Here is a 16,552-nt window from a genome sequence, read left to right as displayed (position 1 = left end):
CTTGGTGTAGATTGTAATTTTTTGTTGGTGTCTTTGCATCTCGCTTACTAGACTGTTTATTCTGGGTGCAGTTTTTTCTTTAAGGCTTCCTTCCCTTTCACCCTTGCTGGTTGTGCTGTAGGAGCCAAGGATGTAATTGTTGCTATAAGCTGTGGAGGCTTAAGGTGCCCTCATTGCGCCAAGGACCAATGAACTTTCCCCATCTTTCTCTTTTGCCAGGGGTAGGGACAGAGTCACAGCTGTGTGGAATAATGCAAGTCATGCAGGCCTAGACTGTAGTTGTCCAGAGAGACTGATGAAGCTTCATGTCTCTTTCTCCCCTGCCTGGGGTGGGAATCTATGTAGTACAGGACCAAGATGACCTCAGTTGCCCCAGTAGACTTCCAATTATTCAGTCTGTGCCAGCCAACGGTACCTGCAATTACCTGGATAGGTTGGTGCAGGGCTTCTCAGCCTCCTCCCTGCCAGAAGCGGGGCTGAAGCCTAATCTAGGGTTGCAGGCTGATCTGGGTGAAAGAAACTGGTTCCTACCATCACTGTGATTTTCTGTCAGCCAGGCTTCCCCTCAGGCTGGGGGCGGAGTTAAAATGTCGGCCACCAGCCTCTTTCAACTTGGGCAGGATCACACCCCAGCTGTTCCCAGGGTTATACCTTAGCCAGCTGAGTCTACCAATCAGTAGCCAAAATCAGGAGCCAACTGTCTCCTCCTCCCCTGTTTTTGGGAAATGGAACTTCCAGTTCCATCTACAGAATAGCTCCTGGGACAACTTATGCCACCAGAGTAGGCTAATCACCGGCCTCCGCGGCTTGGTGGGTAATTTCCCTGAGAGGCTGGCACAGGTCCCCCAGCTTCTTCCCTGCTGGAGGTGGCGCTGGGGCCTAGGCTAGAGCTGCAATCTGATCTGGATGGAAAGAAGCTGGTCCCCACCAGCACTGTGATTTTCAGTCAACCCCACTTCCCCTCGTGCCAGGAACAGTGTTAAGATGGCGGTTGCCAGCATCTTTCAGACTTGGACAGGCTCAAACTTTATCTGTTCTCAGGATTATCCTTTAGCTTGCTGAATTTACTCATCAGTAGCTGAAGTTGGTACCTAGCCATCTCTTCCCCCATTTTTGGGAAGTGAAGCTTTCAATTCCAGCTGCTGAACAGCACCTGAGGTGGCTTGTGCCTCCAGGGTGTAGAGCGCTCTACTTACGAGTTTTCTCTGCAGATGGGCAGTCTTCTCCTTCCATTCCTTCAAGTATGTTGCTGGATGCTCTTCTGGCCTCCTGGAGCCCCCAGACAGGTTCTTCAGCTACGTCCGAATAGCTCTGGGTATTTATTAACTGCCCTGTAGCAATAGCTGCCTCTAGGAGCCCCTTTCTCTGCCACCATCTTGTAGGTTGTCTCAAAAGCTACTATCTTTTGAGGATATTCCAGAAGAACGTGGTTCAACAACTCAAATTTTTTTCCCCAATGCAGGAAGATTTTATTGGAGTCAAAAATTCATGCAGACTTTCTTTATATTGGGCAGGTTTCTTCCAGTGAAATTTTCTCTTGGTCATCAGTGTGAAATTTTAACCTGAAAATGGAAATATGCAAAGGCTTTCTTACACAAAATCAAAACATTTGCCTTAGTTGAAAGAGTCAGAGATATGAAACTTAAATAGTGGCACTAGGAGGTCCAAAGTTATGGTTTGTAACTTAATCACAAATTACGGCAGCAGTGATAGGAATTTCTATCAGCCATCACCAAATTAATAAATGCCCTCGCTCCCAGAAGCGGAGTTCATTTCACTTCAGCATGGATCTCAAGGGGATGGGCAGACCCTGTTCTGTCTCCTGTGAGGACCCCTCGCTGGAGCAGCTTGCATAGTGATAGAGGTCTTGCTCTTGCCGGCTCTGCTCAAGTAGTGAATATCATTTTACCCAATTTTAGAATTTGTCTTAATCCAAATTAAAATGAAGATTTGGTCTAAAAGGGTTTTGTGGATGTGTAAAGGGATTCTCTGCTTAGCCCACTGAGCCCTGGAGTTATGGAAATGTTTCCATTGTCCATTAGGGTTGCTATTTGGGTCTCTTGATTTTGTCTGTCTTTGTCTTACTAGTTGTCTCTGTATTCCTTTGCTATCTTTGTGGAGAATTGCCTTTTACCCACACTCACTGCCTCAAAAGCTAGATTTCATGTGCATTCAAAAGCTACAGTATGAAATGATCAAGGCTTCACACACTGGCACCTGAAAGATCAAGTGTGATTAAGGAGTTCCCTTTTAGCAATTTATTACTTTCTTTGTTTTAGTTCCTAGAGGAAGAAGGTTGACAATGAGTCTAGAATGAGAATATGCCAACTACTTGTCATAGGAAATCTAGAAAAGACAGCCATAGCAATTGACAGTTTTGGAAGGTGTAGGGAGGAATGTATTGGGCAGGGAACAGAATGTGCAGAAATTCTTCCAAGTTCACTTGAGTGAGCTGTATTACATTTGCAGAGAACTTGTCATGAAAATGCACTCTGCAGGGGTAGATGAGGGATCTTCCCCATTTGCCATGGGAATCTGAGAAGGGAAACATGGGGTAGAGTTGGGAGTTAATGTGTAACACTGCCCTTGAGCTCACTGCAGTACTTTCAGAGGAGACTTGCTGAACAGGCAGATTTAATGTCAAGTGGGATCTGTTGGTTTTATCAGTAGGACTAAAAGATATTAGAACTTTACAAAACAACTTATAGGTGTCTATTAAATTAAGCATCTAGTTGTTTAAATGAGATACTGATTTTCTAGTAGATTTTTTTCAAAAACTCAAATGGTAGAATTGTCTGACTCTGGAACTAAAATCATTACTATTTTTTAAAAACCGAAACCTCAGCTAAAAATAACCTCTTATTCTTTTATTTAAAACAAAGCTCTCTGTACTTCAATTCCTCTACCGTTTTCTTACAGTAATCCTCCCAGAAAAGTTTGTGACTTTTCTGAGGATCAGTAGAACTAGATTGTATGGTGCTTAGATCTCTCGTGATATGAAGACTGAAACTTACAAATTACTCTTTGCTGCCTTCTCTTATTAATGACTGACAGGACAGCTTACTTTAGTCTTTCTTTCAGTTTCTGTCCATACTCATCCCTTTCATTTTAATCCCTTTAATTGATTGTACTGTTTTTATTTTTATAGTCAGAAGCAGGTTTGTGGGGAAAAAATTTTATCACAGGTAAGAGCTCCTTGATGAGGTGGGCTACCTTTTCCTAAAAGATAAAAGTTCTGTTAGATTTAAATTTTTTAGAGAATTTGTAGGCTTACAGAAAAAGACAGCATTCCCATTGTTACTAGATTTTGATGAAAATATCGGTTATTGTAGGATTCTGTATCATTACAATGACAGCACCTGGATTAAGGTAACTCAGCTTCTTTTGGATGACTCCCTCTTGTCTCCCTAATCTTAGGACCTTTTACCGTTTTGAGGCTGTTTGGGACAGCTCCCTACATAACTCTCTCCTTCTGAACCGAGTGACGCCCTACGGAGAAAAGATCTACATGACCTTGTCAGCCTACTTGGAGGTGAGGACATTCAGGTCTTAAGTTGCTGCAAAATGGTCAGGGCTGAGCAGAGGACAAGTTACAGCAGGAAATGGTTAGAGAGGGTTTGACTTGTTTTGCCTTCCTTTCTTTCCTCTACATCCTTAGTTGTTTATTTCATTATACCTTGCTATATATATACAAGGTATAATGAAATAAATAGCATTCAGTTATATAAGATTGCTTATCTGCTTCAGTTATATAAGAGTCTGCTTCAGAATATATATATTATATATAACATTATATAAGTTATATAAGATTCTGTTCCTGATGTTTGTTTAATCAAAAAGTCATTTTTATTATACCTTCAACTTCAGTAGCCTAATCGCCATTCTTTGATGAAAATTTCATCCTTTATTTTATAGTTGTGGACAGAGCCTATCTGAGTTCAATCCCTTTGCTGCCCCTGCTTCCTCATGTTTTAATTAAAACAAAGTTAATAACATTTACCTCAGAAGGTTGTTGAAAGGTCAAATGATAAGGTTTGGAAAGTGCTTGGTACCATAAAAATTGCAATAAATATTAGCTTTTATTACATACACACAACACACACACAAACACTTTAAAATTAATGCATTTGCAAGGAATACCACCTAATCTTGCACATATTATCCACTGAGTTGCACCTCCAGCTCCAATACTTCAGATTAGCTTTCCAGCCCCATGTGGTGTGCACACTCCAACTGTGTGTTCTCTGCCTGCGTTTCCATCGGAGCACATTCCTGTCTGCTTTCAGCTGGATCATTGCATTCAGCCAGCCGTCATCACCAAGGATGTTTGCATGGTCTTCTATTCCCGAGATGCCAAGATCTCTCCGCCACGTTCTCTGCGCAGCCTCTTTGGCAGTGGCTACTCTAAGTCACCAGACTCGTAAGTTTTGAGGACCATTTAACTTCCAGTTCGTTTGGCCAGCATGGGATTAGCAGTCCTCTAGGTATCCCCCGCTTGTTGTTTCAGGGTTAATTTACAGTCTATAAACTATTTGTAACTGATATCAAGAATGCACTTACCTTCATATTGGCACTTAATAAAATGTCGATGGATGGATGAATTAATGAACAAAGTAAGGAATATTATGAACAGTTTTTCAGGGCTAAGTTTTCTTTTAATATCATTTCTAGCAGATTAATTGGAATTTTCTTTTTAAGATTTATTATGTATATTTAAGGTATGTAAAAATGTCATGACTAATACAGCAAATGCCTATGAATCACAACTCAGCTTGAAAAATAAGATATGTATTACTAGAAGGTTCTTAAGTTCCTCTTCCTACCCACACTGCACCAGAATTTGATGTTTATCATTTCATCGTAGTCAGACTTCCCTCTCTCCCCAACATCTTTCCTCTTAACACGGTAAGAAAAGGCAGAATATTGGTTTTACGTTTGTACTATAAAGTTCCACATCTATTCTATTTTATTCATCCTGTTGAAATAAGAATGTTCAAAAATTGAGATGAAAACTGGCTCCTTCTAAGAAGAAGATATACTTACTTCTCAAGTTCAGGATATAGAATATCTATAATTATATTTGAGAGTGGGTTGCTGTCCCTCTAAAAGAGACAGTGTCTTAGAGAATTGAGGTTTTCCTATTTTTATGCTATAAGAAATTAAGCAATTTTATTTTTTTCTTAAAATAGCAATCGAGTCACTGGAATTTATGAACTCAGTTTATGCAAAATGGCAGACACAGGTAGTCCAGGTAAGCTCTTATGGATCAGGGAGATGAGGGTAATCTTTGCATGTGTTTGGGTATATTGTGTCCAAAAACTTGGAGAGTCTACCGGTGTAGGACAGATATAAAATCTTTTGAAACCATGTATATTTTAGGAGGTAGGTTTTTAGTGGTAGTGGTGGTAGGAATTAACTTTTTCAAAGAGTTGTGATATATTTGGTTTATGACATACACTGTAGTTACAAAAGTTGTATTGAACAAATTGCTAGGCTATGGAATATTATGAAGAGTTTGAGTTAGAATGAATTTGGCTTAGAAAACTTTATAGCCATTTCCCTCCCCACCTTATCCCCAAAGATAACTTGGCTATATAACTTTACAAGGGCAGTAAAACTAGAAGTTGAACTTCCTGTGCTCTAGAAAGACAAATTATTAAGTCAGATTTGTTCAGTGTCCCTTTTGATCTCTATGTGGACTGCTGATCTTCCTCTAGCCATATGGACTTCAGCAGTAATTCGCATTTCTATGTTTGTAAACTGGAATGTGGGCAAAATTCTGTTGTTGTTTTTTTAACATTTAACTCATGTGAGTTTGAGTCATTTTAGGGAACTTGTATGGAAAAGAGGTCAGGGTCCCACAGGTAAGATTTAGATAAAAGAAAACTTGGAGCATGACTCCAATTCCTAACAGCAGCTAATTGTAATGTCCAGATAGTCCCTTGAGGAAATTTTTTTAACTAACATTATTTCATATATTTTATATATAAAACCAGTATAATGTTTTAAAATATAAATGGGAAATGAAGTGGGACTAAAGCCACATGTAATCTATCCTAATTACTAAATGTGTGTGTGTGTAGGTAAGTGTAGTTTGTAGTCTCTTTCCACTTTTTTATATAGATGTGTTTTTGTGTTTTTGGAATCATAGTGTATAGGCTATTTAGTGTTTATATATTTTCACTTAATATAATTTACATAAGCATTTTCTCAAGTTGCATTGCAGTCTTCACAGTTATCAAAGAGTATACAACTCCGTTTTTAAAGGAAGTTCATGAAGTTGCTTAAGGGATAGAGAAAGTGATGAATTTTTATTAATAAACAAAATCACACATATCTTGAGATCCATGTGTCTTAATGTGCAATGTATATGAATTATTAAGTCATTCTGAGCTAAAATTAGAATTGGATTTTTCTCTGGGGAAAAAAGAGATTTCCTCCTGTCTTAGGCATGCAGAGGAGGAGAAGGAAAATCTTGGATACATCCGTGGCATATGTACGGGGAGAAGAGAACCTAGCTGGCTGGCGGCCTCGTGGAGACAGCCTCATCCTTGAGCATCAGTGGGAGTTAGAGAAGCTGGAGCTCCTCCATGAGGTATCCAAAGGCAGGAGATGCTCAAATGCAAGAGCTTTCGGGCAAGAAGCCCAAAATATCAGTCTTATCCCCATCTTCTCTCTGTGATCCTGGCTTTTCAGTTTTTTATCACAGTGGAGGCAAAAACCTTAATGAGATTTGTGTGCTGAGGCAATAGTGTTGCTCTTCTCAGGTGGAGAAAACCCGCCACTTCCTGCTCTTGCGTGAGAGACTTGGTGACAGCATCCCCAAATCCCTGAGTGACTCGTTGTCCCCCAGCCTCAGCAGTGGGACCCTCAGCACCTCCACCAGCATCTCCTCTCAGATCTCAACCACCACCTTTGAAAGTGCCATCACACCCAGCGAGAGCAGTGGCTACGACTCAGCAGACATCGAAAGTCTGGTAGATCGAGAGAAAGAACTGGCTACCAAGGTGTGAATCCTTTCCTTTTGGCTGAGCATTTTCCTACCTTGAGGTTCTATGAGCTACTCTTTCAGTTATTCATTCTCAGCAGTGTTCTTTAATGGCCTCTGTTTCAAGGCCTACGCTAACCCTGTGGATATAGACTTGATTCCCACCTTTAACTAGTGTAGACTCATGGGTGACAAACATATGATGGAGGTGTGGAAAGAATGCTAGGGGAGCCAGAGGAGAGACCTCTCTGGAAGAGATCAGGAAGCGACTACCCACAGGTGGGGAAACTTTCTACCTGAGCTTTGAAGGATGCACAGGAGGTAGCCAGTGGTCTCCTGCATGACTGGCTTTAGGGAATTCATGTGAGAGACAGATAAGAAATGGAGATGGAGAGAGGGACAAGGGCCATTTCTTGAAAAGTCTTGTGTTCTATACTGAAGAGTTTAGATTGTATCCTGGGCTTGACGTGGGACCACTGAAATATTTTGAACAGGTATTTATGTTTTAGAAAGGTATCTTTGGCAGTAATCTGGAGGTTGGATTTATGTTGAAGAGATTGACTAGAAACAGGAGAACCCTTTATTGTGAGAAGTGATAAAGGTTTTTTAAGGCAGTGGTGTGGGATCAAGATGAAGGGGGATCACGTAAGAGTTGGAGGGTAGAATTGGCACTCCTTGTTGACAGGCTATGATGGGAGAAGACAGAGGGCTTGTTGAGGGTGACTTCCGGGTGTTTGGTCTCTGGACAACTGGCTGAAAAAGGAATAAGAAATGAGATGGTTTTTATGTTTGTTTTGTTTTATTCTGATAATCAAATGGTCTTCCAGTTTTTTTAGGAAAATATATCATCAAGAAGTCTCAGAGGTTAATATGCCTTTTAGGTACCAGGGTGAATTGAGAATTAAAAGGATGCTATTGCATTCTTCAGCACTTTCTAAACTATGATGTTTACAATAGTTCACTTTTGTAATTTATGAGAATGGTTTTTTTAATCCATTTATTGCTTTGTCTGGCATATACCAAACTTTCCTTGCTATATGCTTAGTTAGTTTCTGGAGCTGCTTGGGAAACTCAGGAGCTGCATTGTGGATCTTAATGCTGTTATTATTTTCCCACTTCCCTCACTATGCTCAGGGCTTATTTAACCACAGGAATGATGTGTTCACCTTATACTTTCCTTTCTCTTCCCTAGTGCCTGCAACTTCTTACTCACACGTTCACCCGCGAGTTCAACCAGGTGCATGGCAGTGTCAGTGACTGCAAGGTGAGCACGGCAAGTCCACATTTGTAGCCAGCACAGCGGAGCCTCCTCTTCCAGCATGGGTCAGGTCACACTGCTTTAGGTGGCTTGAGATGGACATAATATATTTGAGAATTTATGACATTTGCTCTTGTATTTATTCTAATTTTTCAGAGTCAGAACACTGACTTCCAAAGATATGTCTTCATAGAAGACCTTTCGAATAATTATCAGTTGAGAAACACCTTGGTCTTCTTTGTTCCTCAAATATTCCAAGCTTCTCCCTGCCTTGGGGTCTTCACACACTTGCATTCCTTTGCCTGGATTAGTCGTCTCACAGATTTTCTGCTCAATATTACCTCCTTAGATTGGCCCTCCTTAACCACCCTGTGTAAAGCTGACAATTCCCTGACACTTTCTACCCACTTTCCTGCTTTATTTTTTCCCTTGGCACTTATTACCACTGATGGTTTTTAAAGAGTTTGTTGATTGGTTTGTCTGCCTTTCCCACTAGAATATAAGCTCTAGGAAGGCAGGCCTCTACCATATTCTTAGAATAGTGCCTGGCACATAGTAGGTACTCAGCACACGTGCATGGGATTAAATCATTAATGCAGAGAGCCAGCAGCAATATCAAAGCCAGCCTTGTCTCTATTATAAATATCTTAATTCCCAATTTTGCCCTTAGGCCATAAAATATTTGTGTGCTTGTTTTCTTGAATAGCCTTCTAAAGCAGAAGGTTTATTTAAGTTAGGTCATTAGTTGTCAAAACTGCTTCTTGCAAAGATAGCTTTTTTTTTCATCTGAAGCTCACTTGCCATGTTCCATTGGTTTCCAGTTGTCTGATATTTCTCCAATTGGACGGGATCCTTCTGTGTCCAGTTTCAGCAGTGCTACCCTCACCCCCTCCTCCACCTGCCCCTCTCTAGTAGACTCCAGGAGCGGCTCTTTGGATCAGAAGTAAGTGCTCAGATCTCACTGAGAGAAGCTGACCCAAGAATCAAGGAAAATATTGGGAGCAAAGGTGGCTCAAGTGAGTGGGCATCTCCCTCCCATGTGGAAGGTCCCCGGTTTGGTTCTTGGTGCCTCCTAAAAAAAGAAAAGACGAGCACACAATGAACGGACACAGAGAGCAGATAGCAAGCACAAACAACAAGGGTGGGGGGAATAAGTAAATAAAACAAATCTTCAAAAAAAAAGGAAAATGTCAGCCTTCCTTCAGCTGAGGGCAGCACCACCCCCCATGGCAGCATTTGGAAATGATATGGGGCCTTTGGGATATTACAGTGCCTGGAGAGGTGCTACTGACATTAAGGATGGGGCCAAGGCTAAAAGTCCTATAATCTGTGCAGTAGTTGCACACAATGAGAATCGAAAAAAATAGGCTTCTTAGAATTGGTGCAATACAATTAATACAATTAATTTGGCTAAGCTACTCTACAAAGATGTCTAAGGATACAGAGCCTAGGTACTGATTTCTTATATTCCAGTCCAGTGGCGTGGTCTGCATCCTTCATGCTGCTCTGCTCTACGTAGTCATTCTGGAATCCATTTGTCTTTCTGCCACATTCCCTGTGGCATTTGAATCACTTGGAGGGTGTATTAAAGCACAGATGGCTGGCTGCAGCCCAGAGTTTCTGATTCAGTAGGTCTGGGTGAGCCCTGAGAATCTGAATTTCTAACAAGTTCCTAGATGAAGCAAATGCTGCTAGATGGAGACACTTGGAGATCAATGGCCTAGTTGTGGCCATGCAGCTAAATTCTCACTGGAGGACAGTAGCAAAGGCAGCCTGTGCCACTTTGGAGTCTGGGCTCTAACATACTGGGCATCTACTCCTCCAAGTGCTTGTCCCCTTCCTGTGAGCTGGGAGAACTCATGACCCAGTCTGACTGTGCAGACGAGGACAGTGACTTTGGGCAGTGATTTGGAGCCCTCTGTGATTTGGAGGTTTTTAGAAAAATAAATCCCCAGCTTTAAGGTGCTTCCTGGTCATGCAAATTAGTAGTAGAAGCAGATAGGGAATGGAATTCGTAGTCCTGTTGAAAGGGCTCCCGAAGAGGAAGAGAGACTATTGATTTGGTGGTCATCAATTACACAATTTCCTTTCATAACTTCTGATGGATTACGCTGATTGGATTCAGAATTAACTTTTCTGAAACCAGCTTGTCTTCTCAGCTGAGCTCTCGAACCGATATTGCAAGGCACCTAAGTGTTCAGAGAGAGAGAGGCATTGGGTCCTTCCTGGTATGATGGTTGCACACATGATGCACTGGCCTTCACTAAAGCTCTGTTACCCCTTTCTCCCTAATCTGTTTCTTTTAAAGGACCCCAGAAGCCAATTCTCGAGCCTCTAGTCCCTGCCCAGAATTTGAACAGTTTCAGATTGTTCCAACTGTGGAAACACCCTATTTGGCCCGAGCAGGAAAAAATGAGTTTCTCAATCTTGTTCCAGATATTGAAGAAATTAGACCAGGGTGAGTACTTTACTGACCAGGGATGATGTGTATGAGAGATAAACCAGCAAAAGTCATTTACATCTGGTTCGTACAAATTTGCACAAGACTAACAATGACCTCCGTAAATTTAAGGTGAAGCAAGTGGGTTGTCTTGCTGCTCCAGTCATATCTTATAATGCCATCTCCACCCTGGCATTAGTATGTTGCTGTATTACTTGACAGGGTTCTAAGCCAAAAAGAGACCATTTACCTCCTTTGTAGAATCTAGGGACTTGGCCTACGTGAGACATTTTTTGATGGTTCTCACCTCATGATCATTTTCTTTTTGTGAGGAACTTACATCTTTTGTTACTCTCCTTTCTAGGTCAGTGGTCTCTAAGAAAGGATACCTGCATTTCAAGGAGCCACTTTCCAGCAACTGGGCTAAACATTTTGTTGTGGTCCGTCGCCCTTACGTTTTCATCTATAACAGTGACAAAGACCCAGTTGAGCGTGGAATTATTAACCTGTCCACAGCACAGGTGGAGTACAGTGAGGACCAGCAGGCCGTAGTGAAGGTCAGTCCTGTCCTTTTTTGTTTTTCATTGCCACATGTGTCTTTACTTTCTGCGTTTTGGACTCTTTGTTGTGTGATATGGAAGCTCCTTTTTATCCGGCCTCCTTGAGCCTCCCGGGGCAAGTGCTGTATGTCCTGTGAATATGGCAGAGTGGTGCATGTTGCTTCCTGTCTGTGGTGACCTCCTTATCTACCTGTATCTCTTTCAGACGCCTAACACCTTTGCTGTGTGCACAAAGCACCGTGGGGTTCTTCTGCAGGCTCTTAATGACAAAGACATGAATGACTGGTTATATGCCTTTAACCCACTCCTTGCTGGCACAATACGGTAAGAAGTTGGTCCTCTGTTTCCTTCTCTCCTTGGCTTTTGGGCCCAGGGACATCCACATGAACAGGAAAGGAATTATTGTACTAAGCAGGCTTAACTAGAGGAAGGACAGGCATGTCATTGTGGTTGCAGGGAGGTGATGGGGCATCTGCCTCTCATAAGGTGTTGTGTCCTGAACTGTTCAGGACACTGGTCACATCAATCTCCTTCCTTGTCTTTTTGTTCCTGAGATCTCTGCAGGTGGGGTCTAAGAGACTAAAGAGAGGTTAGAGTGTGAGCATACCTTAGGGGTCCCCCAGGATTCAGCCCCAAGGGATCCTCTGCAGGACTTGAGGAGACCACAGCCTTGCTTGTTTGTTCAGAAAGCCTAGAGACTTGGGCCTGCAAGGAAGCAAGTGCAGAGTGCTAGGAGGGGACCACAGAAGAAAAGGCTGTGACTTCAGTTCTCTAATCCTGTGTCCCCACTTGTCTCCCATAGGTCAAAACTCTCCCGCAGATGCCCAAGCCAACTGACATACTAAAGTGACTCTGCTGAGCGGCCTCACTTGCCTTCAGAGAGATAAAGAAAGTGTTACCTCTCATTTCTCCTTGTGATTCTTGATGGTTACTCTTGTATGTAATCCTGTGGCTTAACTCCTTTTTCCTACTTGTCCAGCACTTTTTCTAGCTCTCCTGTTCCCCATCACCATTGCTCTGTACTCTTTTCTTTTTTCCCGTGAGGAGAATCTTGTTAGTAGCATGTGGCCTAACAAAAGGAAAAAAAGGAAAAAAAAAAAAAGCCAGAAATCCCAGAGGGGACCCAGTGAATCTCCAGATTATTTTTTGGTGTATTTTTGCTTCCTTTCGTATGATAGGTCCCCATTACAACTATCTCTGATGTCTGTCTGTACTAATGTCTTTGGATATCTGTCTGTGTTTCATGACAGCATAAAACTTTCCTTTCCGTTTGTGATGGTGATAGCACTTTGATTTTTCTTTGGTGGCTTAGAGACTAAGGGAGGAGACATCTGGTCTTTCTAGAACCTAAGAGGAAACAGTTTACCTTTTTTCCCTTCTGTCTTTTTTTTGCCATGGCTAATCCCTGCATTTTCTTCAGGGAAAGGGTTGTAGTAAACTTAGAAATGGGATAATTATAGTCTCTGATTTGCGGACAGGGCTCAGTTAGAACAATAGCTATAGAATTTTCATTTGGTAGATGAAAGAAGGGAAGACTTTTTAGTAGGTCAGATAGAGGCTATTAATGACTCTGTAAGAAAGGAAGAGTTAAGGATATGGCTGGTCAACTTCAAAGGACCACAGGATTTGGCATTGGGGCATGATGGGAGAAGGTAATAGAATGCTTCGAGTTCGGCACAGAGAATTCCTATGAACTGTTTCTCTCAATCTGGAGGGAGGTTCTGTCAAAGGAGTTTCTCAATTCTGTTCTTAGCTTTGGAGGGGAGTACAGTTGGAATTGGTGCGATGACATACACAAATTGACCACAAGGGGGGAGTGTTTCACTTTCTGCTGACGGAACTTAATGGTACTTGCTGTCATAATTAAGATAATGGCTGAGTTAATAGTGGTTGTGTGGTTTTTGTAGCTCTCTTCGATCAAAGAAATGTAGCTTTAAGTATAAACTTGAATCCAGTGGTCATTTTCAGTGATGCTTGTCAAAGAAGATGACATATAATTTTCCCTTACTCATAAATAAACCATCGTGGCGGGCTTTACTTTCAGGATCCCAGGATTAAAACCAACTCCATAATGCCACTTAAAAACAAACAAAAAACAAATAAAAAATACCTGGGAGCTGAGAGTCTACCTGAGTGCTGGCCCTGGCATCAGATGTTCATTTCCTTGAAAAGGAGTGATTTCTTGCTGACATCCTGTTCTCTCTCTCCTTTATTACCCTTCTCCCCGTCCGTACAATGTGGGCATATTGCTGGTATTCTTCCCTGTGGATAGGGTCATCTGGCTTCCCAGCGGCTGTCATAGAAGAACTTCCTCCCAGCCACCAGTAAGCTCTACAGGACTGACAAGGGGACAGGAAGGCCTCCAGATACTTAACCAGGCAGTTCAGGGTTCCTTTGCTCCCTTCCTCTAACCTGTTTCACCACCCCTCAGGCATTCAGGCATCTTGGCCTTGAGGTTGCTCTCAGGTGATAGAAACTGGATTACTTTCCACTTCAGGCAGCCAAGGTCAAGTGCTCGTGCACCTCCTCAGAATACTTGCTAGGGAGGCTCTTCCTCACACAGACCCTCACTTCTGACTTCCTTGGGCTCATCTCTGCAGAATAGGTCTCCCAGCCTGTTCATTCTAACTGCCTTGCAAATAGGAAGAAAAGTGAAGCAAAGGGCTTAATAAAAGAAAAGCTAGAAATCATAGACTATGACCTTATTTGGAAAGTGATTGATAAAAACTATAGTGGATTTTTTTTAACACTCTTCTTCTCCTTAAAATATTGGCCACTAAATGTAATGTTATTTATTTTTCAAGAGGTATGTGATATTTTTAACGTAGTCAGAGGTTTCTTCCTTGTCTAATGGACACAGTATGCCCTTCTGGTATATACTACAATCCAGAATCTGTCAGTGTTTCGAGACAGCTTCCTGGACTGGAATTAAATCTAATTTTAGGGGAATGAAGATGAAATTTGAAGGTTACTTTTAAAATTAAATCATGGATGCTGCTGCTCTTATGAAGTCTAATAGAAGGATCTGTGTCTGTGCCAAGGGGAGGTGGAGAAGGCTGAGAGAGAGTGAAATCATGTGTTATACTGAAATGACTTGTGTGTTTCCTTTTAACTCAAACTAAACTGGCTTGGAAAGTCTTTGCTTTGAAGGTGTCAGGTGTTCGAATCCAGCCACCCTGGACCATCTGTCCATAATGTGCCCAGATAAGAAGGCCTTGTTAGGACGCCAGAGGAAGCGGGACACAGAATGTCCAGGGGCCAAGCAGCCCCCATGGGCCTCCCTTCTTTTATCAAGGGGCACATTTCAGACTCGAGCTGGGACAGTCTCAGAATTGTTGTGCCCTTTCCATGTGAGCCATCCCCATTTTGAAACTCCGAGATAAAGGTTTTAGGGCAAGAACTGTGATGCTTTAGCTGTAGCCATAATGGCAGGAAAGTTAATTTCCTTTTGAGGTAGTTTTTTTATTTATATTCCTAAAGCTCACCTGGTTTATCCTTACATCCTTTAAACAGATGGGGCGGGGGAAGAAAGAAATCTCTTATGTAAATGAAAGAGAAAAGAGTGCTAGCCAAAATTCTCTCTCTTCTCCCTCTCACTCTGCTAGCCCTCCTTTCTCCTGCCAAGGAAAGTATGGCCTCAGGGTAAACACCAGCTAGTGCTCAGACCTCCCTGCCTGCGTGCCTGCCTGGGAGTCAGTCAGCTCTTGGGCGAGGACTGTGCTGGGGGCCAAGCAACCCATGTTCAGGGACAGTCTGGAGCACAGGGAGGGCTGCGTCTGGCACTGGGCGGCCACCACACTTCCAGTTCCTTCATAAGAAGTGTTGAAAGCAAGGGAGAATAATTTGTCCCAACTAAGAAACTACTGTCATTTTTTTTTCCCTTTAGCTGAATAGAACTTATACAACTACTTATATTTTACTTTTTTTTTTTTTTTTTTTTTTTTTGAGGTACCAGGGTCAGGGATTGAACCCGGGACCTTGTATGTAGGAAGCTGGCACTCAACCATGAGCCACATTGGCTCCCTCAACTACTTATATTTTAGATGGAGGCTTCAGCTCTTTTTAAGATAAAATAAATGAAATCATCATGAAAGGGCTTTTTGGATTTCAAAACGAAACGACCTTTCCTGGCACATATTTCAAAGCAAAGACTTTGTTGCCTGCTGCTTGTTGTCTAAGTTATGGGGGTATTTAATTTTGTAAGCTATATGTATATTTATACAGCTGTAATTAATTGCACATTAGACTGGAAAAGAAAGGATTATTAGCACAGAACAGCTGTCAGTACCTGCGTTTCTTTGTGCTAAGTCTCCTGGACAGTTTTGGGCTGTTTGTTTTCTTTGGGGCCTTCATTTTTCCTTTTGGTTTCCTTTTTAAAATGCGATTGTTAACCTGCTCTTTAAGAAAGAGGACTAATTCTGCTGCTACTCTCAGAAGGTTTGCTGAATGTATTTTAAGTGAGACTCCATTTGTGTGCACTGCAGTTGTCCACCATGGCTGATGATGAGTCACCCAGTAGGCAGGCCCCAAACCATTACTGTATCGAGCAGGAATGTATTAATTGGTGCTTCCTTAGCAAATTGAAATATCAGCCGAGAGATTATTTGTTGTTGTTCAAAAGGCCATTTATGAATTAGGATTTGAGCCCTATATGATCTTAGGAAAGTCTCCAATCATTTAACAGAATAAATTACAGTGGGTATAACATTCATGTTACAAACTCACAGCCAAGCTGCTGTGCTCAAATGGAAAGTCCAAGCTGAGGTTGGTCTCTTGCCAAAGCCTGGCTGTTGTGTGTTTGTTATTCATGTCTTCGAGTTTTGTTTTTTTTTCATGCTGCACGGCTGCATATTCTGGCATCAGTCCACTAAGGAATCCATCAGCCTTCTCACAGTTCCTGTGTCGTCTTAGACTCTGTGGCTCTAAAGTACTTGTCATTGAGAGTCAAGTCTCGTCACCATCCTCATACACCACAACAAAGCCCATGAAGCATAAGTGGCCTTTTTGAACTAAGACTTCGCAAACTGATCTTTCCCCAGTGAAGGAGTTGAGCACATTAGCAACAATGTACATTATTAATTTCAAATTTTCATTTTTCATGTTTTATCTTGTAAATATTATCTGATGTTTGGAGCTTGAGTATACAGACTGTAAATATAGTTCTCGTATTTGTACTAATTCTGATTCTTTTGCTGTATAGCCCTAGATGTGCAATGCAGACATTATTTAACTGTATGGTAACCTTGCATCACAGAACTATTAGTGAACGAGGTAAAAATAATAAAGGTACAACCAGTGCGTCAGAA

General features: G+C 41.8%; 1 protein-coding gene across 17 annotated transcripts in view; it reads left to right on the top strand.

The window, feature by feature from the left end:
• The window catches only part of KIF1B (kinesin family member 1B), a 155,537-nt gene extending 138,985 nt beyond the window's left edge, over positions 1-16,552 (top strand). For all 17 annotated transcript variants that reach the window (XM_058304449.2, XM_058304439.1, XM_058304441.1 and 14 more), the window contains 11 exons: positions 3,418-3,532; positions 4,287-4,420; positions 5,190-5,251; positions 6,450-6,595; positions 6,768-7,007; positions 8,181-8,252; positions 9,068-9,189; positions 10,555-10,704; positions 11,051-11,243; positions 11,452-11,570; positions 12,049-16,552. In XM_058304449.2, coding sequence (XP_058160432.1) covers positions 3,418-3,532; positions 4,287-4,420; positions 5,190-5,251; positions 6,450-6,595; positions 6,768-7,007; positions 8,181-8,252; positions 9,068-9,189; positions 10,555-10,704; positions 11,051-11,243; positions 11,452-11,570; positions 12,049-12,091 — 1,396 coding nt within the window. In that variant the 3' untranslated portion in view covers positions 12,092-16,552. The remainder of the gene's footprint in view (positions 1-3,417; positions 3,533-4,286; positions 4,421-5,189; positions 5,252-6,449; positions 6,596-6,767; positions 7,008-8,180; positions 8,253-9,067; positions 9,190-10,554; positions 10,705-11,050; positions 11,244-11,451; positions 11,571-12,048) is intronic.

This window comes from Dasypus novemcinctus, chromosome 9, assembly GCF_030445035.2.
Source record: "Dasypus novemcinctus isolate mDasNov1 chromosome 9, mDasNov1.1.hap2, whole genome shotgun sequence".
NCBI classification, from domain to species: domain Eukaryota; kingdom Metazoa; phylum Chordata; class Mammalia; order Cingulata; family Dasypodidae; genus Dasypus; species Dasypus novemcinctus.
This window is presented reverse-complemented; position numbering and strand designations above follow the sequence as displayed.